Source organism: Pogonomyrmex barbatus, unplaced genomic scaffold (genome assembly GCF_055798465.1).
Source record: "Pogonomyrmex barbatus isolate J1 unplaced genomic scaffold, ASM5579846v1 scaffold2, whole genome shotgun sequence".
In the NCBI taxonomy this organism is placed as follows: domain Eukaryota; kingdom Metazoa; phylum Arthropoda; class Insecta; order Hymenoptera; family Formicidae; genus Pogonomyrmex; species Pogonomyrmex barbatus.
Genome location: NW_028297116.1, coordinates 18,194,965 through 18,222,168, shown reverse-complemented (window position 1 = coordinate 18,222,168; position 27,204 = coordinate 18,194,965). Strand labels below are relative to the sequence as shown.

Sequence of the window (27,204 nt, the reverse complement as noted above, 5' to 3'; positions counted from 1 at the left end):
TACGAATTTGACACGCGATCGGCGTACGTGCGTACCTGGTTACACAGCCGCGTAAAATCTGCCGCCGAAGCAGGAGAGCCTCTTCTCACCTTCTCGAGGAAGGGTGAACACCACGCTCTCTCGGCCGGCAGCAACCCGCGCGAGGATGTTTCCGCGAGGTATTTGCATACAATCCGGAGACGGGGACCGACGGCGGTTCAGGAATCCGCGGAAAGCGGCCGACCGGTTAGCTTCCCCCGCCTGCCTTCCCACCTCCTCGTCCGTCCGGTGCGGCGCGTCGCGTTCCTCCGGGTTGAGGGCGAAGGCCCCGCTTCGCGGGATCCCTTCCTTCCGGTTCCTCCTTCCGGTACCGGATGTAGAGGTCCCCGATGGACGAGGACCAACCGGGGAAGCGGCGAACTCGTCTCTTGGAGACGCACGCGCGCGCGAGAGAGAAAGGGAGAGAGAGAAAGAGAGAGAGAGAGAAAGAGAGAGAAGAGCCTACCGGACGACGGATACGTAAAGAACGTGAAGTCGTCGCTTCGTCAGCAACGTTCGGGCGAAAGGTGCCGCGCGGTCGAGAACCCAGCAAGTACTGCTGAGGCCAACAGGTGAGCCGTGCCAGCGGTTTACGGCCAGTGGCGTATCACGCTGGTATCCTGCCGAGGGCAACAGGTGTGACGACGCAGCGAGATACCAGGAGCGTAACCTGCCGCTGCATTTCGCTTGTCATGTCATTTGCTTATCTCTTGTCCGCTCTTTCAGTTTGATAAGAGCGTGAGAAGACAGCGCTCGTATGGAAGTTCCAACTGTACATTTGAAAGACAGAGCCACGCACATTTGAAGATTTACCTGTTTAAGAAGAAATCCATAAAATTATGGAACTGCGCCATTTTGAGATAACTGAGACAAATAAATATAATCATATTTATTTATTCTGTGAATAAAACTTGTATGTCAAATTATAATAAACTCATCATGATTTTTAAATAATCACATTTTAATACTTCAAGTATGAATTTATTGCTTCAATAATATCTTGAAAAATGTAGACAAATTTATAATCATCATTAGTAAATATTATATAAAAATGATCTATAGATTTTGACTACAAATATTTGTAATTCCATCCATTTCGAAATGCAATATCATTTAATAATTAAAAGTATTAGGCTACAAAGGAATTATTAATAAATATTAGAAAAAATTATAACTCTCATCTATCACTTTTTTATTTATTTTGAGATTGACTTCAATTCTTCTTATTTTACTTTATTACTTAAACAATATAAAAAACAATATAAAATGTATAGATAATAATTGAAGCTATAAGTAGTAGTATTGTACTATAAACATTAATTAATTCTGTAAATAATTAAAAGTTTTATTTTTATATAATTGTTTACGGGCAATGTTATTTATAATAAAAAATTGATTACTCGTTATTTAATTAGGACTAAATTTATATAATTTAAAGGATAGCTATTTTTTATAGCAAGAAGAAATTATGTATAAACTGTGATAAAGAATAAGTAAGAATAAGAATCCAAAGAAGATATAGCAACTAAGGGAGTATTTAATAATTGTGCATAATGAAATGTTTAATTGGAATCCTTACTGGATTGGCCTTGAATTAAGTTGTACAGTTTTATGGAAGAAAACCGGTTCTCTCCGAATCCGGAAGAAACATATGTCGAACAAATGTTCCCGGATAATTCACTGACGCTCCGCCGGTTCTCATAAATATCGACAATCGCGGTTTCCGACACGAACCTTCTGCATCCGCATTTCTACATGACATACACATAGTTTATATCCATATGCGCAAAATGTGTGACACGCATTTCATATGTCACACTTCTCGGCAAAACAAAATTTGCAAAATTAACAATATTGTCAAAAGTACAAGAAGTGAAGTAAAATTGAAAGCACGAAAAAATGTAAAATCACATTTGATGATTAAATTGAATCAATTGTTACAATTGTTTCTATTTTCCTCCCGTCAGTATCTCGAGCTTTTTATCTGTTTATTTATATATTGTTATCTCTATTTATATTGTAAAATAAAACGGTTCGTTAATCTTTATTGCTATCATGATTTATCATGCTGCACTTCAAAGAGATGGGTGTTTCCAAGATTTCATTTCTCGATTAATAACAGTAGCTGATACTACTCGTGTTATTGTTTTTGCGTACGTATCTGGTTATCCGAAACTCACGATTTCTTCATGCGCATGGAAAGTAAATTGCTTGATGGTATTAAAGGTGATGAGAAATGCGAGCAACTGCGTTTCTTATTAATATGCATATTCTAGTTCATCTAACGCATTGACTACTACCTCATTATGTAGCATTATAGCCGCATCGTGGTCTATCATTAATGTCCCGTGAAAGGTCCCGTGCGGCCAGAACTTTTCAGCTGGAGGAAGATTAATGCTCGCATACTTTAAAGGCATAAATCCTATTCGAATTGGTTAAATTAATTCCAAAGTGAAGATGTAACGTTACTAGTTTTAAATCTTTTATTGAAAATTATGAAAAATTGCAATTTTATTTAATTACGCCAATATATTGACAGTCACGACAGTTTCGATACTTTTTTTCCACGCTTTAAACATTATTTAATATACGAAGTGTAAGAGTTTCACAAGAATAGTGTGTTTGTTCAGCAAATAACTTAATCAATCATTTCTGACTTGATATTGATGTTATTTTGAAGATATTTCTCCTGTGCAATATGCAATAACAATGCAATATGAAGTCAGAGAAGTAGCGAAGTGCTTTGATCTTGCGTAAAGAAGATAGCTCCTAATTCAAGAGATGTATATAAAAATCGTGGCAAAGAGGCAAAAACAGAATATCCGGTATATCACAATGAACGAGATCACCTAGTCGTGTCGAATGTAGGTTACATTCGCGCACCTAACATCTCCACTTCCTTTAGCGGCTTTCCTCCTCGTGCGAAGTAAAAGTACTGAGTACCAGAGGCGTCGCGCGTGGCCGGCCACTTTTGCACAACATTCTCATTCAAATCAACTAGCCGATTTTGCATTCCCCGAGAGCCATCACTTCATTATTATCTCCCTCCGAGTAGATCCTCTTCGAATACACCTACACCTCTCGTATAATCTTCACGAGTCATTTCTGCTTTTCGCGATGATTATATCGCGCCAGACGATGTAAACGAAGTGCGAAGCCATCATCTTTTTTTTAGCGTGGGAATAGATCTTCTTCTGTACATGGACGTGGCGCCATGTCTGTTTTTTTAACGCAAACGTTTACGTAATCCGATTCTTCACACCAAAATGTACGTATCTGCGAATGCGGAGAGAATATATTCTACAATAACTTCGCTCAGTTTATCGTTAATGCGAAGCTTATTGGAAAAAAATGTCTAAAATATAAATATATATGATGAATTTTTGGAAAAAAATATATATATATATGTGTGTGTATATATGTATGTATATATATATATATATATATATATATATATATGTATTCTTTTTATACATATGATTTTTAAATTTTTATAATGCTGATAATTTTATATCAGGGCAAATTTCCTTTATATCTTCTTGTATCATAACTTCGCTGACGCAATTTATGTCATTGTGAATCATGTTATCATAAAGATAATGTATTATAGAATGATAGTTATCTCATTATCACAAAAATATTAAAAAAAATAAAAAATTTACATATAAAATTACCGTTTTATATATAAATCAATATTAGATATATATTTGCAATAAATTAAGCAATTTGCTACAAACAAATAAAAATAATTTTTTTAAGTTAAAGGTAATACATATTATATTTTAAGAAAAAACACAAAATAATAATGAAAAAAATCAAATTATTTATGTGCTCTTTAATTTACGAAGCATAACGAACAGCAATAATAAATTAATGTAAGCTAGAATAAATTTGGACAAAATGAATAATTTTATATCGCAGATGATAATAATTGTACCGAATATATGCTTTTTTCTGTTTCTGTTCTTTTTTTTACGATTGTAAACGATATGTCTAGAGTATGATAAAGCGCATTCGACATGATACAATGAATACAATGGAGACTCGTTCAAATGAATAGAGAGTCGGCAAGTTGCGATAAATCGCATTCGCGTTTTCCATTAATCATTAATCGTATTGCATCGTCCCGTGTGAACAATGTGAAATTCGCCTGATCGTTGATCCTCGAAATATTCTCTCTGTTTCATTATCTATTTATGCCATTCACGAATTCCATATGTTGCATAAACGATTTATAAATAGCAATATTCGTAAATGATCTAGAAACTTTGCAAAAGCATAAACATTGAGTTAAACAGCTGTAAAATTATAAAAACTATAAAAAATTATAGTTTTAACACTACAATTCATATTTTTTTATTTGAAATGCGATTTTTAAATTATATATTAATTAATAATTTTTAAGTGCTAATTCCTTTTTATAATCTGTAACAACAAATACATTTTAAAAGATAATTTATTAAAAAAAAATATCAACAAAATCACGTATAAATATTATTTTCATTATTTTATCGACAGAGTTTGAAGAGAAGAAATGCATTCATTCATTAATGACTGGCTAACAGAGGACGCCATCTTAAAAGATAGTATCAAGTTATTGAATTTTTTTCAAGTTATTAAATGAATCAATAATTTGTTTCAAAAAATAAAGAAAAAATTTAAGATAATATTGTTATTTATGCGTAATCATTAATCTTTCAATTTATATTTCTTAGTTTACTATCTTAATATATTTTATTATTATTTTAATATTATTTACATTTATAATTTATAATAAAAACATTGATATTAAAATATCAATCTTATTATTTATTTTTCAAATTTTACTTATATATACTTATTTTTGTCAATATTAATTTATTTAAAATAAGTTATTATGAAATTTACTTTATATTATTATTAAATAAATATTTCTTTTATATATAATATCGTTTTGGTATTACTTTTTAATTAATTTAACATTGTTATGAAAATGACATACACTATTCATCTATGATTGTACAGAGAGTTGATATCAACAGCTGCGGTGTCCGAGTGGTTAAGGAGTTGGACTCGAAATCCAATGGGCTTTGCCCGCACAGGTTCGAATCCTGTCCGCAGCGGTCATTTTTTTTTATCAAATTTTTTTGTTTTTTTACAATATTAATATTAATATTAATATAAAAATATTAAAATTATGGACATATATATGTTTTATTTCTATATTAATTTATATCGTTTGAGATTATAAAATATTACATAATTAATTTTTCTATCATCTTATACATTATATAATATAAATAAATAATTATTTTTTTTATTCTTTGATCAAAAGTTAAAAAAGATTTTATAAACATTATCACTACAATAATTATAATTTATAAAATAGGAAATTATTATGCCTATCAGTATCTTAATACACTAACAAAAAATATGCTAATTTAAACTCACGCTGAAGAGATAATGAGTAAATAATGTCAACCCGTGTCAGACCTACATTCAGATAAAGGGATGCAATTATTATTAATAAGAAATGCTAGGTATATAAAAATATCAAAATTTTCTTTTCTGACATCCGATATATAGGGGTTCATAGGGGGATCATGAAGCTGTTTAGCTATCGGAACCAGGAAACAAAATTTTGTGAATATTTCTTAGAGAAGGAGACACAGTTGCGCGCAAGGTCCGTCGTGATCAAAACGCTATCTCAATTGACTTATGACCCCCACCAGACCCCTCCTCCAGATTCTCCGCTCCGTTATCTGTGTTATGTGTGGACCGACCCTCAACATCGGCTTTCTTTCACTTGGTTACGAACCACCGTCCATCGAAGATGAACCGGAACATTGTGCTCGCCACCATCGTTGTTCTGATCCTGGCCTTGTCCACGGTCTACGCGGAAGTCGTACATTGGACACCGTGTCCAGCCGAATGTAAGTATCATTCTTCATTTTAATTAATGATCCCCGAGCTGCTAATTAAACGGAACGACATGATCTCGAGAGAAACCTAATAATAATATAATGCAACGGAGGTAACAGCACGTTTTTGTTAGCGATACCATTGGCGACCCTTGCTCATGACCGACGTCGTAATCAACGGAAGCTGGAAAAAAATCGGGTTAATCGTGTTGTTCGATGGATACGGTCAATAGCGTGCTTTTATCATTCTCGGAGCGACGAACTCCCATTTAATGCGATTGCAACGTCTCGACAGGGCGCGTAAATAAGCCATGCATATCTAAAAGTAGAATAGCTTGCCACGACAATTTTTATTTGCGCATTTTTATTTGCAAGACAGCTATCGCACGTATATTTCAGAGGATGAGGTTATTTACGAGTCCGATACATATCCGTCATGAAGTATTCTGTTTATTGATTTCAATATATATGTTTTGATCACATCAAATTTTATTGAAGCGATCTCTTTCAAATATATATATATATATATAATATATGTTTGCAATAATTAAGAGACTAACTCTTATAAGATTTAGTTATAAAAATTAAAAAGTTTATTATCTATGTTAATTTATTTTTATTTTATTTTATACTTTAAAATAAATTGTAAATTGATAAATAAATAATATTTATTTTAGGATTAGCGTCTTCAAAGATGATTAATACTTAAATATTCTCAAAGAAATTGTACATAATTGATTTGATTAAATTTAAGATCATTTTTTTCATTCAAGATCAATTTTTTAAATAACCTAGGGTTTCCCCTACGACAATATTCGAAATCTTTTAAATCTTTAAACCTCTATAGAAATTTTGAATAATAATAAATAATAATAATAGTAAATTATTTATTATAAGATTTTTATTTAAACAATATATTTTTCTTATTAAAGAATGATAAACATCGTTGCAGTTAGCATAGCTACATAAATGACCCATAAACGTGTGGCTAGCAAAGAAGAAAAGACTGAGATTGAAGCAATAATGCTTCTTTCTATGCAAACAAAGAAGAGACTACTAGACTAAAATAGCATCATCTTTATCTTTCTTTTTTATTTTCCAGGCATGTAAATTACAAAGCTTCTATAGGACAAAATCATTATGAATCTTTTCTTTTTTAGTAAGATATCGAATCACGAGTCTCACAAACTTTTGAATTTTTATTTCGCGATCTTTGCAAAAGATATGAAAATAGCAAGTTTCTAAATTATATAGAAAATTAATTGTATACGTATATCTATGATAAGGATGTAATAAGCCAATACTATAAATTCCCAATTAATATAATGTCATCGAATTCGACACGTTCGAAGGATGGAAAGCTCAAAATGTACTTGGTACTTCTTTCAAATTTATTAATATAAATTTGATTATTCACTTATTACATGATACACTTGATTAAAATTTAATTTATAAAAATTCTACTCTAAAATTCTACTTTATTAAAATATTATTTAACTGAAACAAAATTTAAAATACATATGAAAATAAATAAGATAGTTTAAAGAAAAATATTTCTTTAATTTGTCATAGCGAAGTGAATGAAATTAAACATTGCATATCAAAATTCCTTGATAAATGTTTGATTTGAGAAAAAATTGTTGTAAACGAAAGTAGCGTCGAGTCAAATTTATTATTTGTAAAGAAGAATAGAGAAAGGGAGAGAGATAAGTTTCCTCATAACTAAAAAAGAATGTCTTCCAAAGAAAAATCTATTGAATTAATAAGTGATAAGACTTTGACATAAACGTGATATGTTGTATGAGATAAGGTTTTTATAAATTTTTTAGCGTATTCGTCAGATATTCATAAGAATTTTCTCAATGCAATCTGTATGTTGTAATTCATAATCAAGTTATTTGTAAAAAATAGATTAAAGTATGTAATCTTACTAGAAGATATGAGGAAAAAATTAAAATGTTTGCCTTGTCACAGAAACTTTAAAGTTTCGAATTAGCTTACGTCAATTTGTTGAGATTACAGCCGTGAATGACACGTGCACGCGTATTTCTTTGTCTCTATTTTGCTGAGTTTTCTGCTTATCTCGTTATTTCTTGTACGAAAGAAAAACGAAATTCTTAGGAATTAATTACACAGATAATTTGTAAGTAAACATAATGTTGTCTATTTATCGCGTAAGAAATGTTACGCAAGAAAATGTTTCTCTTATACAACATTATGTAAATTAGAATTATATAAATAAGCTTTTATTTTTAACTGATTAATACACATAAATAAATAGCATATATACAAATAAATATATATATTAATAAATAGATAAAAAATAAAATATAAAATAATAAATAACAAATAAAAAATAATTAGAATAGCAAATACTCTGCATTAAATAATAATATACATTTTTTGAATGAATAATTACTAATTAGGAAACCAATATAGATATAATTTTTTAACTGACATTAAATTTTAATCTGTTTCTCCTTCTCCTCTCTCTCTCTCTCTCTCTCTCTCTCTCTCTCTCTCTCTTTCTGTTTTTCTTTCTTTTTGTTTTATTTGAAAATATTTACAACTTTAAGTAAATCTTGTTACTTATGTTTTAGCCGAAGAACGCATTGTACAATGTACCATACATGAAGTACGTGTAGATCCATGCAGAGAAGCCGAAGAAAGAAAGCCTTGTTCCTTAAAAAGAGGTCGTAATGCGAGTATAAGTTTTGATTATACCGCTGGTAAGTATATCCAAAGTATATATCTATGTATGAGTGTGTATATATATATGAGACTTTCATACATTATATTAATAAAAGATGTATCACAAAACTTTGATTTTTATTTGAAAATAAAGAAATTGATCACATTTTATCTGTATTATATTACAATCATGTATATTGTATTAATTTTAATACATTTATATAAAAAGTTGGAAAATAAGATGTAATAAGTACAAATATTATTAATAAAATTATTCTCTAGAAATAATAGGTCTCTAGAAAGAATAATTTTTGAAAAATTATTATTAATAAGAAATAATAATATACTAATATGTTTATAAGCCGATATTCTAAAATATTATGCAAACACATCGCAATAAAAATGAAAAGTTATTTAAGTAAAATTTATTAAAATAAATTTTTAATTTATGTTTTTATTTTAATTTTTTAGATAAAAAGATATTTTTTTCTTTATCAAGAAATATTGATTTTAGAACTCGATATATAACATACACTATATTTATTCATATTATATATTTTATTTTAGATTTTAGTGGGAATGCGTTATCCAGCAGAGCATATTGGGCTTCTGAACTCGTGGATTTGCCATTCTTGGGCATGCCACTTGATGCATGCACATCCACTGTTTGCCCAGCTTCGCCTGGCCAAAGGCAAATATATTCTGTAATATTGCACATCTCTAAGAAATTCCCTGCTGTAAGTGATGCTTCAATATCTATTTTGATCTTTTGTAAGCTTTTCTATAATTTGTTACCATCCCATATTTGTAACTTGTTGCATTGAAATCTAATTAAATATTAAAATTGTAAAGCAATATGGGAAGTTATGAATCTGAGATGCAATTTCAATACAAAAAAAAGATTTACAAACATTGCTTGTTATAAGAGAAACAAGTTGATTTAAAAATATTACTTAAAAGAAAATTTTTGTTTTTTTTTTTATTACAGCGAACATATGATCTCAAATGGAAGCTGTGGAATGAGCAAGAGCAAGAGTGTTGTTTCATGTTCCAAATTAAATTGGTGAAATGAGATTGTTGTTCTCAAATTCTATGTGTCTGCAATAATTATAATTCGTCAATTAATAATTTAATGAAATAAATTGATATAATCATATCAATAATAGTATCTTCTATTATACCTATTCAATGATAATTAAATAGCTTTATAAAAATATCATTATAATTAATCAGTTAATTAATATAATATTAATCAGTTAATTAATATAATTACAATTTTTAACTAGATTTAAAGTACACAATTTTGAAAATAATATATTTGATATTCATTACTTTTTATTAATAATAATTAAAAATAATTATAAATTGCTATAAAATTTATTGATTAGAAAAAGGTACAGAAAAAAATTAATATACTATAATTATTTCACTTAATTACAAATAATATTATTAAAAGATAAAATTATAATCGAAGTAACGTTGTTATAATAAATGAGTACGAAAGAAATGGAATAATATCTTTGTCCTGTGTATTTAAAAATTAAATCCATTTTTATACTAGACGTCACGATGCTGAATATTTCAAGCAAAATGTGTTCATATTTGAGAGATTTCGAATATAAAATCCTTAGAATCCTTAGAATGTAAATTGATCGCACGCGTTTTAACCTTGGCATTTATGAAGTGATTTATTTGTGGGAATTAATTTAAAGTTTTATATATCATAATAAAATATTAAATTAATAATAAATTTTCGGCAACTTTTTGATGTAAAAGAGTGTCCTTTATAACTAAATCTCTTTTATAACTAAAAGTATATTATTAATTTAATATCATTATCATTTTATATTAAATTAATATTATTAATTTAATATAAAATAATATCAGATGTTTTAAAAATATATATACCGGATATATAAAATATATTTTTTATTGCATGCAAGAAACAATATTTATCAAATATATTGTAACCATGAAATGAAGTTATAAATTAACATTTCTATCTACCTACATTTATCAGCAATGACAAGTCACAGAGTATTTTGCCGCTAAAAATATTAATATTATGCTCTTGTGATTCAGCCTACAAGCCAAAGATCGTTTGATGAATAAACATAATATGAGAATTCGACACACAACACGATCGTTCGTTTAGGCATGCACAGTGACACGCGGAGCTATGTAAAGGTCCACAATGTGGCGCGGCCTCAATCAAAGACGAGACCGCTAGAAAAATAATTGGCCACAATTGTTAAATTGTGCATTTCCTGATAAAAGTGACCGGAAGACGGTCTCGCCGTCGATTCTGTCGAAATTTACAATACGCGCCAAGCGACGACGTGTGAGCTCATTCGAATCCATCGCGGTCCCTTTAGACCGCTTTAGACTCAATCGGTTTGATCCTTTTTATCTTCGGCGAAAGAAAGAAGGAATGTGGGTCATTCGCCGGATATAATCGGAAGTGTTATTCAACCGACTGTCAAAGTTTGCCGATCTAACGATTCTCATTCAGTCAACATCCATTAGACAATTGTCCCCTTTAATCTCGCTTCTCGCGCTTATAAATTCGTTTGCCGGCAGGGGATATTAACGATATCAGTTCCATTTATCTTCATACCGTAACATCTACCCGCGGCGCCTGCGATAATTATATTCGTGGCTTATACAGAGTCGAATTGGGGTATACAAGCCACTGGGTGAGCAACCGTGTTAGATTAGATTTGCGGCGCCAAGACGTAGAAATAGCACTTTAATTTTACTTATTGTTTGATTGCAAAGTAATATCCTAGTACACATTAAAATAATTAATAAATGTTGTGAAAGCCACACCAAGGCTTCGCTCATCTTAATATTAAAATTAAAAAAAAGATTTCAAATTTATACGAATTTACAATCAAAAATATCGTTTCAATTCAAACAGTTTAATTCGCTCCAATTGAAATTGATATTAATATCGCAAAATCTTCATCTACTTTTAGACATAAAAGTTGAATTTCAAATTAAATTTCAAACAATTAATTCATTTAATGTGCCAACATGAGGATCAATACATCTGCAAGCGGTAAACAATAAATATATAACGTTTCACCTAGTTACAAGAATAAAAAAGAGCTCATCGACTTACATTCACGTAGGAATATTACTTACGACGCGACACGAGCTATCTCTGAAACTTCACCGAAATGCATCGTTATCCCACTTTTGCGGATTCGCTCTCGTCGAGGCGTTTCCGCCATGAGAAATTGAGCGGTTAACGCGATGATTAGCGCGACGATTAGCACGACGATTAATAATCGTCGTCGGACGCGCACGTGGTTCACGGTAATTAAAAATTCTGTTGCGCGAAGAAGACACTTCCGGTTCTCGTTATGATCGATCGAGGCTAACTATAAATGAAATAATTATCGTCCGGAGCGCTGATTACCGGCGCGGCTCGGCGTGGCGCAGACCGAGGTCAGAGGCCATAATAACAGATCACTTGATCCGACCCGTGCGGCATACGTTGTAACAGTTAATGCGCAATTATTCAATTGGATGAGTCGCTCGATTCACATAGGAATCGGCCACGGCAGAAAGTTTCAGAAAACGCGCCGCAGTAAACCGCATGAATTTTCGCTAAACGCGCACGAGCACGAGCGGCTTCGTGCGAGAATTACGATGTTACCATTGATGACTCGTACCAGTTGTCGTATAGATGTGATGTATGCACATTTGTTTTAGATACATTAATTTTCGATCGTAATTCAGTAATTATTAATGCTGTTTCTGCTAACAAACAGCAACTCTAAGTAAAATAGAGAACAGTACTGTGTGTAAACGTTCCATCAATTCTGGTATTTTCAGGTATTACGCTGTTAAAGCGGTTTGCAAGCTGTTTAACATCACGCATCAAATGAAAATTTATCGATATATAAAATAAATCCCCCGAAGAGTTTCACTTGCAATATCATTTATTAAATACAAGATTTAACAAAACATGTGATACAATAATTATCATTATTATATTAATAATAATACAAACATTAAAAAATAAAAATAATATTAATAATATTAATAATAGAAACATTTATAGAAAACTAATTAGACTGTACAATAGTTAATGTGACAGAGGAGAAAATCGAGACACGTAGCACCAGCTAGAAACTTGTCTACCATTTGTCTACCATTCTTAATTATATTGATCAGAGCTAATTGTTGGAAATACAATCGCACATAATCAGATTTATGAATGATGCATTAATAATATATATTATCAATTAATAGCTCTACGTCTACAATCTACATATTCTCGAATGAGAATACGGAGTTCTTTTATTCGAGTTATCAAAGTGGCGTGCCTTCTCGTTCCTGTGACCCGCGGTCACAAGCAGCGATTATCGTTGTCGTTGTCGTCGTCGCGACAAGGGAACAGGTATCGATTCTTTGGTATCGACATAACGCGGCGCATGCTGCCATGCAACCAAAATTTCAAAGAATAAAAGCGGGCAGGAATATATCAAAAAGCACCTCAAGCCTATTGGCTACATCTAATTGTCTCATATAAATTATGTCTATTTCAAGAAAAGCGATTTGCGAAATATCCGTTAATACTAATCGATAAAGAATACTTCGATATGTATTTTTGTAACAATTTAGTGATAACAAAGTCAGAAACATTCTCGCAAAATAAATCTCTCGTTTCATGTTTTACAAGTTACATTTAATTTTACGTTTATATAATATACCCCAGAGTGTTAGCGGAAAATAGAGCATTCCTACGGAATGAGATATTGGCTTTCGCAACAGACTAATTGAAGATATCGATATTCAGAAATATCCAGAAAAAAAAAGCATTAATAAATACATTCTATTATACTGAAATGTATAATAGAGAAAAAAAAAACTCTATACTGAAAAAATACGATAGAAAAATCGGCCATTGCCATTTCGACGATGTCCGTGTACGTCTCTTTGGCAAACATATTTCTGTGAGATTCGTTGTTCCCAATGTGCGCGGCTCTTCTCGAGTCTAATCGCCGATTTTATCAGCGCCACGAATTATCGCACACGGTACAGTCATAGCATCGGCGTTCAGTTCTGCGCACGCATAATCTAAGTCTACGTAGTAACTTCATTTAGCGAACGATACGATATGAGAAGAATAATCTAGATCCTCGCGGGTCGGATCGTCTTTGTATATCTACTCTCGTCTCTTCTCGTGTAAGTACAATAACGATACACGTCTCTCCTGACTACCGATAGTATCAGCAGTATTGTATTTACATTTTGATTAGCCCCATTGTATAAACCATCAAATTTTCAATTCATTTTATTCTAAGAATAATGCTGTAAATAACATGAATTTCTTGTAAATAGCATAAAGCTCGTGATATCGATTCGATATTTTTTTAAATTCTAAGTCACCATTTTTTAAATCCCAGCATATGCTTTGGCTTCCGTAATCAAGTTATTTCGCAATATTCGAAGAAATGCATTATCGATTTACGATAATGAGGAAATGCGAAATATTCCAAGAATTACTATATCTGTGTCAAATAAATATATTTGAAACAAATATGTTCTAAATTAGCAGAAGCAATCGATATCTGACACATCTTCGAAATATTCATTTGAAAACACAACCCAGTAAATACTAATTAACACGTAACGTAACTGTTAGTTATAATTTCCTGTCCATTCATATAACTGTTGCATAACTTTAAGTTATATTAAGTTATATAACAGTTATATTAATCAACAGGAAATTATAACTAATAGTTACGTTACATGTTAGTTGGTATTTACTAGGAGTCTATACGTATGAAAACTACAGTATTGTTATAAAAATTTATAAATTTTTCCAATATAACAGTAAATAATATATTATTTGAAAAATATTATTTTTAGATACTTTAACTTTTTGTGCTCATAACGGTCCCATATTAAGTTTTTATTTACTTGAACACGCAAATATACATTGAGAAATTAGTTCTTCAAATTACACCAGCAAAAGTGCTCTCGTATTGATTGAATAGCCGCTTTATACGAATTGTCTATATGCGCCATCGGGTCTCTTTCTGCTAAAATTAATGTGCAGCAGCGAACGCACGACAGAACAAATCTGTCGACTCAAAGACGTTGCGAAACAATTTCAGCGTTTCAGCGGGCGTAGAGCTTTCAGATGGCCATTGATTGAAACGGGGAAAAGAGCCGTCGCTCAAACAGACCGTTTTCGAGCTCAAGGGTTCGTTTACGAGGAACGTTTCGAGGAACGTTTTAACGCGTTCGACAGCGCGAAACGAATATTCTCCGTTAAATCTTCGTTCTTCATTCTCCTTTTTATTCTCATATTTTTTTCTTCTTTCTATTTGCGTGTTAGGACGTTTGTGCCATTTTATGGAGAATTTATACTACGTAAATCGGATCCTTGCATACCGAAATCCGTGCTTCCTGAAGGATCCTCAACCTTGGACCCAAAGGAACTCCCATCTTTTGCAGTCTCTCCTCGCTCAGATAAGGCAGCTCCACCATCCCGACTTTTTCTTTCTCGAAAGCGGCCGCGTATTTCTAGAATCGCAAACGGAATATAATCTAGAATCTAAAGTTTCCTCCGCTTAAAGCATTTATAATTCAAAAGAATGCATCGATATTTCTGCCTAGGAAAAAGCGATTTCAAGCGATTTCGTTTGTCTCTAAAATCTCGCATTAAATAATGAACTGTGGCACCCATACCTCATACCCAAGTTCCCTCAGGAACAGTCTGATGAGAGGTGGCTCCGTGCCGAAGAATTTGGTCAGTTTCTTTACTCTCGAGGGATTCGAAAGTGCCGGCAGTTCCGAATCCTTGATCAGGGGCTGCGACTGTGACCTCACCATTGCCATGCTCGTTTGCGTTCGCAGTGTGGCAATCTCGCATTTTATACTCTCCATTTCCTGCGAAAACCTGATAGTAGTAGAGTCTTGGAAATTCCAGCTCATTTAATACCGTAATTGTTGTTAACAAGTTCTCTCACCTGTATCATCAAGTGCTGAGTCCTCATCTCTGAACTCAGATGGGCGACTGATCTGGCTAGTGTCACTACATGCGACTCCAGTCGCTGAAAACGTTTATTGATGCTCTAAACAAAAATAAAAAATATATTTTATAATATACAATTTTATAATAATAATAATTTATAAAAAGATTAATAATTTCTTGTTATAAGATATTCATTTAGTAACATTGGTAAGAAATAATATTTTCAAAATTTTAAATTCTTTTATCAAAAATTTAAATAGAAAGTGTTATATTAGAAAATTAAAATATTAATAAGCATTAGTAATTATTAAATTAATTAACATTTACCTTGATATCTTTGGCTTTCTTCATCCTGTCATCTATCACGTGGGACCTACGTTTGTCATGATGCCTCGTAACTGGTCTCGATGAAACAGAGGATGTTGGCAACGACGAAACTGAACCATAACTAGTGAGCCCTCTTGCCTTCCGCCTCTTTTTCACACTTCCGCCGAGCAATTTAAGTACCTGCGACAATATTTTTGCATGCAAATTAAAATAAATTCAATCAAATTACGCTCGTACCATCCTGAGTATTTTCCAGCGTACAATGTCCTCGTTAATTTCAACATATAGCTATTCTTCCGTAGAAAAAATGATGTCTAATGTTTCTTAATTTATATGTAAAATAAATGTTTATAGCGCGCGCGCGCGCCTCTTGTCTCTACTTATAGTTTTCATTTTCATTTTTTCAATTATATTTTACTATAGTTTTCATTTTCATTTTTTCAATTATATTTTATCTATTAATAAGTGAAATAATAAGAAAATGTTTTTATACTTAACACAGCTTTTCTTCTTTATTTTAATACGATCTTATTTTCGTGGAAGAAATCAACAATAAAAAGTAAATAATTTTGTTAATATCGTACTTACTTCGCTATACATATTTTCTAATCCTTCCAATTGTTTTCTGATGGTTCTTGCGTCGGTGGTACTGAGATCAGAGTCGCTTCTGTCTAACATGGAATCCAAATCAAGCCCTGTCGTAGTAGATGTTAAATCAGCGGCTTCTACGCCAAAAACTGAAAAATGTATGTTACAATACAAAATTAATAAATTAAAAAAAAATCAACGTAAAAACTAGCTACTTATTAGCCGTTGCAAACATATGAGTTTGAATAAAAAAATTCAATTTTTAATTTTATATTAGTAATATTTATTATTTATTTACAATAATTAATTTTAAATAATCATTATATTTCTTTCTGAATGGAAGTAATATATATTTCATATATTTGTTCGTAAAATATATTAGATTAATATAAAAAATTGTTACGTTTGAAGAACAGATTTGTAATAATATGTTTATAAAATAATACTCACGATGAGAAAACTTTTTCGCGGCTTCTTTCTTGGACGTTGAAGCACCACGATGTTTTGCGCTGCTCGAGAAACCTCTCTTTTCCATAGCCTTGCCGTAATCATTATAATTTGGTTTTGATCCGTACGGTAAACTAAAACAATGAATGTTTTTATGAATATCACAAGAATACTTGAAACAAGACGTTACGCGAACTAGATTCTTTTGCAATTAAAAATTGCTTTATAAAAATAAATCATTAGAAATATTGCATGAGATTATCTATATGTAAATAAGTAAAAAAAATAATTAAGGATTAACATTACACCGAATCAATATTTTGCATTCAAGTCTCGTGTGACTAAGAATTTAAACGTTGCAACGGAGTAGCGTTTATTTTTAACATCGTAGAGATCACTTTTCGACCAGACACCGATATCGGAATTTCGATACGTGACGAAGGTAATAGAATCGGAAGTGACTCGAGGCGGTGACCGGAAGTAACACCGGTTGCACGAAGAAGAGGGATCTGTTTGAAGTCGGGTTACCTCGTTGAGTATCGATTTCTTGGTGTACGTGGGCTGTCATGGGGTGACAGCGGCGGTAGAGGCGGTGTTACTGAGGATACACTTTCGGACAGAGTAGAGTGCGCCATCGCTGGAACGTCCCTGGGCTCCAAAATACTCCTCAACTCTGACTCCACTATGTCCACCCATTCGGAGTCTTGTACTGTGAAAGGGAAACAAGGAGGTAGAAAACCACAGACTCCGACAGAGCGATCGATACTTTTAAAAAAATTTTCAAAAAAGAAATAAAAATAACTAAGTAGTTGCAGATCTAACAAGAAAATAAATACGAAGGAAGGTACAATAAGACTAAATACAATTATCTTTCTCTGAACAAGTAAGAAAAATAATACTTTACAAGAAAAGGAGAACTATAACTTCTTTCTTACAGGATAATAATTTTTACAAAATTATTAGAAGATTATTATTAGAATATTATTAAAGAATTTATTATATATTTCTTTTTTATTATAATTTTCATTTATCATTAAAATAAAATATATAAATCGATTAATTTTTTTATAAAAAAATCGCTAAAAAATAAACAAAAATCAGAATAGCAATTTTATATATATATATATATATATATATATATATATATATATATATATATAAAAATTCAAGGTAAAATTAAAAAGTCGATTCTTACCTTGCGCTAAAGTTTGATCATCAGGCGGCGGACGTCTTCCGCTCGAATAGACTGCGGAGCCTCTTCCGGAATCGACATTCGAAGAACTCTGACCGGCCTTGTCGTAATCCGAGCCCGAGCCTTGATTCTGGATCTTCAATCGACTGATACCCTGCTCCAGATCGTCTTTCCTGCTATCTGATTTCACTGCAGGCTCTTTTCCGCTATATTGTCCACCGTCGAGCTTTTTCGATGCTTCGCCGATCATCTTCGTGGCCAGACCGACCCTCAAGCCATCCGCGTCGTCTTTTGATAGCTTGATGTTGAAATGGCCATCCTGCTCCGCTCTCTTCTGCAATTCCTCGATCCTCTTCTGCACGGAATTCCCCTCCGTCTGATCCTGACCTCCCTCTTGACTCGATGATCCATGTTCCTGTTCCCTCTTCGAGGTCCGCGTCTCGTCTCTTCGAATACCGAAACTGGTTTCCGGACGGTACTCCTCATTTCTTTGTAACCCGTTTCTTCCGTGTTCACCTTGACTTCGATCTTCCACTGTGATCTCGTATCTAAAACGTATAGCACAATTTTTAAAAAAAACTCTATCAAATATTTTAATACCTTTCCGTTAGAATTATATTTGCTAAAGCTACAGAGATGGTACGCGAAATGTCTTAAAAGTCTTACCTCTCTTTATCCAGTGGATCTACCGTCAAGTTCTTCATATTCTCCGTGGGGTTTTTTGAAGCCTCAGCATTACGCTCGTCCTCGTAACAGAGCTGCGGCTGCGAAGCCGCTTTCTCGATACCCTTCGCGGAATTCCGCCTCTGAAATTCCGTTTCCTGATTGCTCTCCGTCTTCATGTACACCTGGGGAACGCCGTAACGAGGTCTTCCTTGGGCGTAATGATAGTAAACCTCCTGACCCGAAACCCGGAGCTCCTGCGCCTGTCTGGACGTGCTCGGAAGATCGATCTGCGACCTCGACATGGCTTGTCGCGCCTGTTGATATTGCTGATAAGACACGCTGTTGGGAAAATACGATTGCTGCATGTTGCGCGCGTTCGGCGTTTGCGAGCTCTGCTGACCGGCCATTTGCTGCTGGTGCATCTGCTGGATCAGCTGCTGACGCTGATGCATGTTCTGGGCGTGCTGCTGGGCGAACCGCGGACTCTGATGATGATTCTGGTTCTGATGGAGCAACTGCTGCGGACTCTGGAAGCTCGGACTCGTCGGCGGCATCGCACTGCCCACTTGATGCTGCTGCACGGATAGACCGTGTGGTTTTTGCACTTGCGTGCCCTGCCCCTGAACCAACCAACCGGCTCGTTAATAATAAGCTACCGTTAAGTCGCGAATGCCTGTCTGCTTTTTGTAGAACCGCTAACGTATTGGAACTCTGTTTCGTTAAGCTTTAATTATCCTTTAGAAACCTGCACACCTATACAGCAAGTTTACTCGTTCTCAAAGTTTAATAATTACGAGCTTTTTTTTTTTTTTTAAAAGGAATATTTATTTAATAAGTATTCTTACACTTGCAATATTCTGTTTCTATTCAACTGAATTTCTATTAACAATAATATACTATTAATAATAATTTACACGCTTACATTTGTATTTTAAAAAGTGAAAATATTTAAACAGTTATTATTTTAATAGTTTTTATTATAAATAATATTCCATATAAAGGAGAATTTGTAAAGTTTACTTATATATCGCTCTTTTGTGTTTAAAATTTTTTTCTTTTTTTTTTTTTTTAATCTAAGTCAGTCGTAACACAACTCGTGCGGCAACCAATTATTGTCGTCACTACGCGGATCGCATTATAAAAAAATGTAATCTAGTCCAATTTTCAACGTGGTTATGTAAATTTTACAGACCTCTTTATAAAGTTTTCCCACTAACAGCATGTATGCGCAACCGTATAGAAAGTTGTTAAGATGCATCATTATGAATATACCGCGCGCTGTTCGTCGGTGATTTAACATAGTGCCGTGTTACACGCGCTCATCATCATTACACCAACCGTTATTTAACAAACTAAAATGTTAGCGAGCGGCTAGGCAAGTATCAATCATTATACGCAGACGAAAACGTTTCTGCGAGCTGTCACGCTACGTTATATTATGTTATCACTCGTGTATCGCATTACCCTGTTTAACGTTCTGTTTGTAGTCGCTTTTGTATAAGACATGATTGGTTGGATGACTATGTTATACTTTATCTAAATTTATATGAAGGAGATGTCACTATATGAAGCGACATATGACAAGATATGAGATACATTTTTTTTCATCCACTGGCGAGACTCCGTTTCCTGCACGCAACAAATATCCGCATCCGCGTAAGAATGCCAACAATATGCATCAACACGCGATATATTCTCCATTTTATTTAAACAAATATATATATATATGTGTGTGTGTGTGTGTGTGTGTGTGTGTGTGTGTGTGTGTGTGTGTGTGTGTGTGTGTGTGTGTGTGTGTGTGTGTGTGTGTGTGTGTGTGTGTGTGTGTGTGTGTGTGTGTGTGTGTGTGTGTGTGTGTATCTTTTACTAAAAAATTGTATTAAAAAGCAATTTGAGGCTAAATTTACTATTACAATAAAAATTTAAATAAAATAAATTATAAACAATTCAACAAGTAGTAACAAGAGCATTGCCCATTATTATTACTTATTGTTTAAAATAAATTATATTTCTATAAAAATAATTTCTATGAAAATAGAATTATCTTTATTTAAAGACATTCAAATATGAAAAGAAATGAATTTGAATAATTTCTGGAAAATTTCAAAAAAGGAAACAGTGTTATAAAGTTCCATTGTTCCAAATCTTACAAAATTGCAATTTAAAAAAAATTTTATTCTATATCGCTATAATATTAATTTAGAAAAATATTAATTAAAAAAATTAAATAAAAATCTGCGACATATTTTTATCTTTTTTATTTATATTACAGTTTCAAAAATTCCTCGAGAGCCAAACTCATCAATTCCATCTTTTAATAAGTTTTTCAGTTTTAATACTCGTGCAAATAATTAGTTTATAACAATTGTGTTTTACTTCTTTCTTATTTTGTAGAATTTATCAATTTATAAGAGGTTTCTCTATCTTCGAAAGGTATAAACTTAACATATTCAACAGCTTCTTGAGGATCGGCTAAGTCAAATTTGCGCATCATTTATTCAGGAGTGCTGAAGTTAGATATCATCTTAATATTTCTCATATTGCAAGATGTACCTGTGCCTGCGTGGGATTCTGATGGATTCCCTGATGCATTTGCTGGCTGGTCATGCCGCCCGATGTCTGAACCATGTACTCCCTCGTAACATTTTGCACCTGCTGCGCACCTGTCGCGGTTTGGCCGAAAGCAGGAACTTGAGTTTGATGAACTGTTTGAATTCCTCCTGGCGGAGTATGGTGGGTCACGTGAAGCTGAGCGCTCTGTCCTGGCAAATTCGGCTGAATGGTCGTGGTCGGTTGCAGTTGGCCTGGCAGCGGTACGTTTTGCTGATTGCTTTGATAGCTGTACGTGTGGCCATACTGACCTGAACAACGAGAGTAAAAATTTCATATTATTTCTATTACGTGCCATCACGTGCAGATGATTAATTCCAATACCCGTTGTATGCATGATATATAGAAAAAAATATTTTTCTCTTTCAAATATCATTTCAATTGTTTTTTAAATTGTTTAAATTTACGTGTATCGAAAATACATCGTGCATTATATAAAGATATTAAGTTGATATTTCAATTGAAGTATTGTAGCGTAACTAAAATATTGCATCATGAACATGCTTATGTTCGTTCTGAACGCCATCAGAAATGCTAAAATGTATGAATATGCAATGTGCATTACTAAAGTTAATTAAAAGGAAAGTTTCTTCTCTATTTGCGTGCAAACACGCCTGAAACATACGCCTTTCGTGAAGATATTATTATTATTACGATCATAGAAATTACAAAGTTTTAAGCTCTAAAAGAAATAGAAACTACTAGAAAGGAATTTAAAACGTTAAAAAAATATAAGAATTCATGTAGCGCAATGAAATTCAAGATATTAAGGAAAAAAATTGCTTAAAAACAATTGTTAGAAACAATAGTTGTATAAAATCTTACGGTCAATTTTCTTCAATATATTCAATATATCATCCTTTAAATATTTCACAATTTTACACAAACGTAACTTTTTCTCTTATCAACTCTGTTTATTCTTTCTCTCAAACGGCTTTAAGTTATATCTGTTTCTCATTCGACATTCTTAAGAACTGGCAAATCATCATTAATTTTACATCCGTTCGTAAAAGTTTGACGTTCACCTATCGACTACTAATCTCGATTTGAGTGAACGATTAGACGTAGAGATATTACTCATGTATTAAAGTTACGATAGATCGCGAAATAATGGCGGTGATATCGCACGTATGATTCTCGTCCTCGTGAGCTGTCAGTTTACCGGTTTGCACAACGACCGAACGCGAATAACAGCCACGCAAAAAGGAAGAAAGTCTTGCATCGCGTGCATGTTGTGAGCGACAAGTTATGAGTAACGAGTGATGAAGCGAGAAAAGTCGTTTATTAAATAAAAATCAGAGATGCATCCGATAAGTTTACAAATTGTTGATCGTCAACTGTATCAGATTGTGAACTGTCCGCGTTAAGCAATATTATTTAAAGATAATTTAAAAATTATGAACACAACACACAATTTCTTTTTTAGATTAGAAATAACAATATTTAATTCTCAACAAATTTATCCCCATTTGCACAATAATTAATTAATACCACTTTATATAGATAATAAATTTAATAAACAATAAAGATATTCCTTTCATAAAAATGATTTTCAAAGATTAATTATTAATTTTTTTAAATATGGAGTTTTCGCTTTAAAGAGCAGAAAGCCCCGTTGGTATGCACACCGGCTATGCACACTTGCACTTCATATTTATAAAACATGCAATTTCGCCAATTTAACGTTCCGCTCAACAGGTTCTTTCCTCAAATTAATTTATCAACATTTATGAGCTAATTAACGGCACCTAGCTGAGCATCGCGCCTTAGTGCACCTAATTACCCGACAGTTGCACGGTCACGTTCGACTTACCGTAAGCATTCTTCGAATATTGTTGCACATTAACCGATGGCTCCTGCGCGCGTGGTTTTCCGTAAATTCCTTCCTTCTTCCTGGTCTCATCGTCGTCAATACTCCTGCTCGACTTTCGCAATTCCTCTGTGACGTTGTTCAGACTGGCTTCCGGTTCTGGCTCGATGTCCTTGCGACTCGGGCCAAAACGACTCGAGATCATGTCCTTAATCGTGTGATAAGTTCTAGAGAGTGACTTTGTCTTTTCCTCGTCGATTTTCGTCGTTCTCGGTACCGCTCCGCTAGACGCCGATCTGACGAGAATACATTGAAAATTTAAATTCCGTCGAAGACGTTATGATTCACGTTGCAAGTACAATAAAGCTGCAGGCTCATTAATATTGGCGTCAATAATTAAGAAGTAATTTATTTCATCTTAATTTTATTTTAATTCAATCGTAGCGTCAGTATTGCACGAGAACGGAAAGGAAAAAAATTAGAAATCTTCGAACACCAGATATGCAGGCCTTACGAAATCTGCATCTTTACAAAAAGGCCATAATTCAGGTGAAATGAGTATGAAATAATTACGAGTAGGCGTCCTGTGACTGATAGTTCCTCGCTTGACCGTCCTGTCTTACTTCCTGCATCTGAGTTCCCTGCAAGAAGAAAAACACCGCATTTGTCTGATGAGCGTATTAATGATCGGCATCGTTAATAAAATATTCTCCACGAACGTGTAAATTGCGGGGCGTGTAACATCCTATATAAATCCGCTAACTTCGCAACGGCGGTTTCGTTAGATGCGTCCAATTAAGCCGTCAAACGAGGAGTACATAATTATACATCAGCGATATAAAAAAAACGCGGCAGCGTCTCGCGAAGTCTCGGGCGGCACTCACCACCTTACGCATCGACGAAACTTGCTTTCCGATTAAAAACATCTAAATGCGAGAAGAAGTGAGGTCTAATTAAAATTAAATAGGTTGGTTGTTAGTGAGTTGAGTATTAAATTATTTGCCACGTGCGAGCACATATTAATTTGTGTTAGCGAAAAGTTGTCTGCGCAATTTGCACGCTGAAAAATAATGGGGAAAATACATTAATAAGCGACCTTTCATAATAAGCGACCGTTAACTCCGTGAGCCAGGAAAGGTCACACCAAAAATATTGTGACGCGTTAAAAGTGAATCGATGCTAACAAACTTTTACTTCATATAAAAATTTTAATGGAAGTTTAAATATCATTTTCGAAAATGGTAATTAATGATTTTATCATTGACAGTTTTTTTTTTATATTATCCAGTATTAATCAAAATAATCTTTTAAGTTTATTTTATATTACAAAATTCTTAAAAAAGTGAAAAAAATTTATAATTAAATTCTATTTAATTTACTGCTATAAATTAAAAAAAAATATATATATATAAAACCTTTCTCATTTTATTTCCATGTCACAGGAAAATGAGCAGTAAGAAGCACCAGACAAGATATGACATCTTAATTTCGTATACGGTTCTTCAGAAATGGTTCCCTTCAAGAAGTAATTCATAGCACGAAGCGTGCATTTACGACATAAGTAGTGTCCCAAAGTCGTCTAACTTCCAGCAAGCGGAACTCATCTAAAGTTTGTTTCCAAAAACGGGCTTTCTCGCTGAGAATCCGTTTAATAAAAGCGGAGATTTCAGTCAAATAAGTTCTCGCGATTTTAATGTTCATAGTTCCAGACCAGCTGTCATGAAATTATGCAAAGTCAAACTATCCCGGGTATATAATTTCACAGACAAGCAAGAAGTCAACCGCTACGTTACGAGTATAGAAGAGATTCATAGTCTAAATGGATATTGTCAAGACATGATTTACGAGATTTTTGTCTTCCTTCTTAAAGAAGATGTCGAACGAGTGATGTGTCGGTAAATCGCAGGCTCTTGTAGCGAACAAAAAATTAGAATAAAGATTCTATTATTGGCCGAAGCAATATTCCATCGGAAGAATAAAGATTATAAAAATATTTCAACCTGTTGTAGCAAATAATTAATTATTAATTTATTAAAACTTTAATTTATTAAAACTTCTTTAAGTTATGTTGTTCAGTAAATGTTAAACAAAAAAATTAGAAACGAAGAATTTGAAAACTGAAAAAATTATCAAACAAGATAAAATAATTCTTTTCGTTCGATCAGAATTTCTGGCCAATTACTGGCTAATTTCTTTTTTTTCTACTTGGGCAACCATATGAAAGATCAAAAAGATTTACATTTATGAAAGCCAAGAAATCGGCAATCTTAATTAGTTACTATAAACTTTTTATGATATTGATATTCTTTCTCTTTCTCTTTCCCTCTTTCTCCCCCCTCTCTCTCTCTCTCTCTCTCTCTCTCTTCCTCTTTCAAACAGCATCGTTAAATTAATATGGTAGACTCCTCGTGTCGCAAGATATGAGATTACGAACACTACGACATAACGTGGAATATAATTCGATTTAGCCGCATAATGGACGTGGACGACGGTCGTAAAGTAAAGTAATATGTTATCGAATAAGATTCCAGGATCGAATAAGATTCCCTTCAAAGGGGAACATCGGACATCGGCTAACGGCCACGGAAACCCGGCGTGCCTCGATCACACGGGGAATTTCAAAGTTAACGCACTGAATCCTACGGTTCTCGGGAAGAGATGCGCCTGGAATAACAACGGCCGCATAGGGCCCCGCGGACACGCATCGCGCATACGGAAAAGGCTTTCTGACTTATGGCCACGCTGATACCACGCCGGGATTACGGCCGTACGGGAGATAAAAGCCGAGATTTTCGTACCTGGCGCGCTACGCTTCGAAAAATCACGACTCCCCAATGACGCATTGGAAACACCTTTTATATTATAAAGGGAGGCACCTTCGTGCGTCCAAATCGAAGAAGATAAGAAAAGATAAATGATGGAAACCCAATCAATTCGCGCATATTATATGAACAGAAATTTCTTTCTGAAGAACACATTTCTTTTCTCAAGATTGAAGGGACGTAGACAATCTATTTTTCATCAGTCCTCTTATTATTAAAATAAGATTAAATAAAAATCTAAATCTCTCCTTTGACATTTCCTTTTTAAATTGTAATGCAAGGAATACGTGTAAAAATGTAATTATGTGTAATTCTTTGTTTTTTTATTAAAATGAGTCTCTTAAGAATAAAGAGAAATGAAAAGTAAGGTTGTATTTTGCATTTTTTATATATGCACTTTTTCGGATGAACTTTTCAATTCGCAGCGTTTCCATAGTAAAGGAGAAACTTTCACGGCGAAACTGTAGCGCCAAAGCGGAAACGGCCGTACGTGACATTAGAAAGAGAAAAGAAGGCTGAAAGCTACAGCACGTGGGCTTCCACAAAAGTAGAGAAAAATTTACTTATGCGAAATCCTCGAAGTTAGCAACATCCGGAGTTTCTGAGAGCGTTGGAAATTGGAGGTTTACGAGCTACGTGGGTCGCCTCCCGCTCGGCGCGGCGCCGCGAACACGTTCGGTATTGATTAAGTGTCGTCTCGCGCGATGACGTGTATTATGTAAAATAAGATTTAAGTAATTCGAAAGGCAACGAAAGTTGGCCATTCTGCACGCCGGAGAGTATCAAGCTCGTTGGCCGCGTGCGAAATCGCGAAAAGGCAATCCCTTTGATGCGCTCGCTTGATATTTGTGTTATATTGTAATCCACGGTGAGTATTCAAGTATTCCTTTCTCATCTTCACCAAGCTCAATTCTCCATGAGTAGAATATTTTAACAACGAGAAAAAAAAAATAAGGAAGAGATCTTTTTAAAGGTCGTACCTCGAGAGTTGCGACGAGAAAATTTTTTATCATAAGCATATTTTTATTGGAGAACTTTCGGAGCTCCGATAAAAAGTAAAAATAAAAATTTATTAATAAGAAAATTTATTAATTTTTCGTCGCGCAGCGTATAAGGACAGTTTAATGATGAAGTTT

At 33.5% G+C, this 27,204-nt stretch overlaps 3 protein-coding genes, 2 long non-coding RNA genes and 1 other non-coding gene across 11 annotated transcripts in view; 4 read left to right on the top strand and 2 right to left on the bottom strand.

Annotated features, from left to right (window-relative positions):
* The window catches only part of LOC105431143 (echinoderm microtubule-associated protein-like 2), a 38,848-nt gene extending 38,293 nt beyond the window's left edge, over nucleotides 1-555 (bottom strand). For 2 of the 3 annotated variants that reach the window (XM_011645147.2, XM_089076578.1), the window contains exon 1: nucleotides 36-555. The gene's annotated coding sequence lies outside the window, so the exon portion shown is untranslated. The remainder of the gene's footprint in view (nucleotides 1-35) is intronic. The other variant, XM_011645148.2, reaches the window with a different exon arrangement.
* A 4,483-nt stretch (nucleotides 556-5,038) lies between these two features.
* Nucleotides 5,039-5,120, top strand: TRNAS-CGA (transfer RNA serine (anticodon CGA)). The gene has a single exon. It is a non-coding gene; the product is annotated as a tRNA-Ser (tRNA).
* A 631-nt stretch (nucleotides 5,121-5,751) lies between these two features.
* Nucleotides 5,752-9,772, top strand: LOC105431142 (MD-2-related lipid-recognition protein). Its single transcript, XM_011645141.3, is given in 5 exon segments — nucleotides 5,752-5,784; nucleotides 5,786-5,930; nucleotides 8,519-8,647; nucleotides 9,177-9,346; nucleotides 9,598-9,772. Coding segments are annotated over 5 exon segments (546 nt in total). The 5' UTR covers nucleotides 5,752-5,766; the 3' UTR covers nucleotides 9,682-9,772.
* A 2,183-nt stretch (nucleotides 9,773-11,955) lies between these two features.
* On the top strand, nucleotides 11,956-12,541 carry LOC105431141 (uncharacterized). The gene is made up of 2 exons (XR_968261.3): nucleotides 11,956-12,310; nucleotides 12,453-12,541. It is a non-coding gene; the product is annotated as an uncharacterized LOC105431141 (long non-coding RNA).
* LOC105431139 (uncharacterized) overlaps nucleotides 12,542-27,204 on the bottom strand; it is a 60,447-nt gene continuing 45,784 nt past the window's right edge. For 3 of the 4 annotated variants that reach the window (XM_089076571.1, XM_089076573.1, XM_011645139.3), the window contains 12 exons: nucleotides 23,820-23,887; nucleotides 23,250-23,542; nucleotides 21,380-21,687; nucleotides 18,827-19,446; nucleotides 18,164-18,708; nucleotides 17,497-17,677; nucleotides 16,972-17,102; nucleotides 16,522-16,670; nucleotides 15,934-16,113; nucleotides 15,602-15,706; nucleotides 15,321-15,521; nucleotides 12,542-15,155 (listed from right to left, as the gene is read on the bottom strand). In XM_089076571.1, the coding sequence (XP_088932697.1) occupies nucleotides 14,994-15,155; nucleotides 15,321-15,521; nucleotides 15,602-15,706; nucleotides 15,934-16,113; nucleotides 16,522-16,670; nucleotides 16,972-17,102; nucleotides 17,497-17,677; nucleotides 18,164-18,708; nucleotides 18,827-19,446; nucleotides 21,380-21,687; nucleotides 23,250-23,542; nucleotides 23,820-23,887 (2,943 nt within the window). In that variant the 3' untranslated portion in view covers nucleotides 12,542-14,993. Of the gene's footprint in view, nucleotides 15,156-15,320; nucleotides 15,532-15,601; nucleotides 15,707-15,933; nucleotides 16,114-16,521; nucleotides 16,671-16,971; nucleotides 17,103-17,496; nucleotides 17,678-18,163; nucleotides 18,709-18,826; nucleotides 19,447-21,379; nucleotides 21,688-23,249; nucleotides 23,543-23,819; nucleotides 23,888-27,204 lie in introns of all 4 variants that reach the window. The other variant, XM_011645140.3, reaches the window with a different exon arrangement.
* On the top strand, nucleotides 13,694-26,435 carry LOC105431138 (uncharacterized). Its single transcript, XR_968260.3, has 2 exons — nucleotides 13,694-13,808; nucleotides 24,689-26,435. It is a non-coding gene; the product is annotated as an uncharacterized LOC105431138 (long non-coding RNA).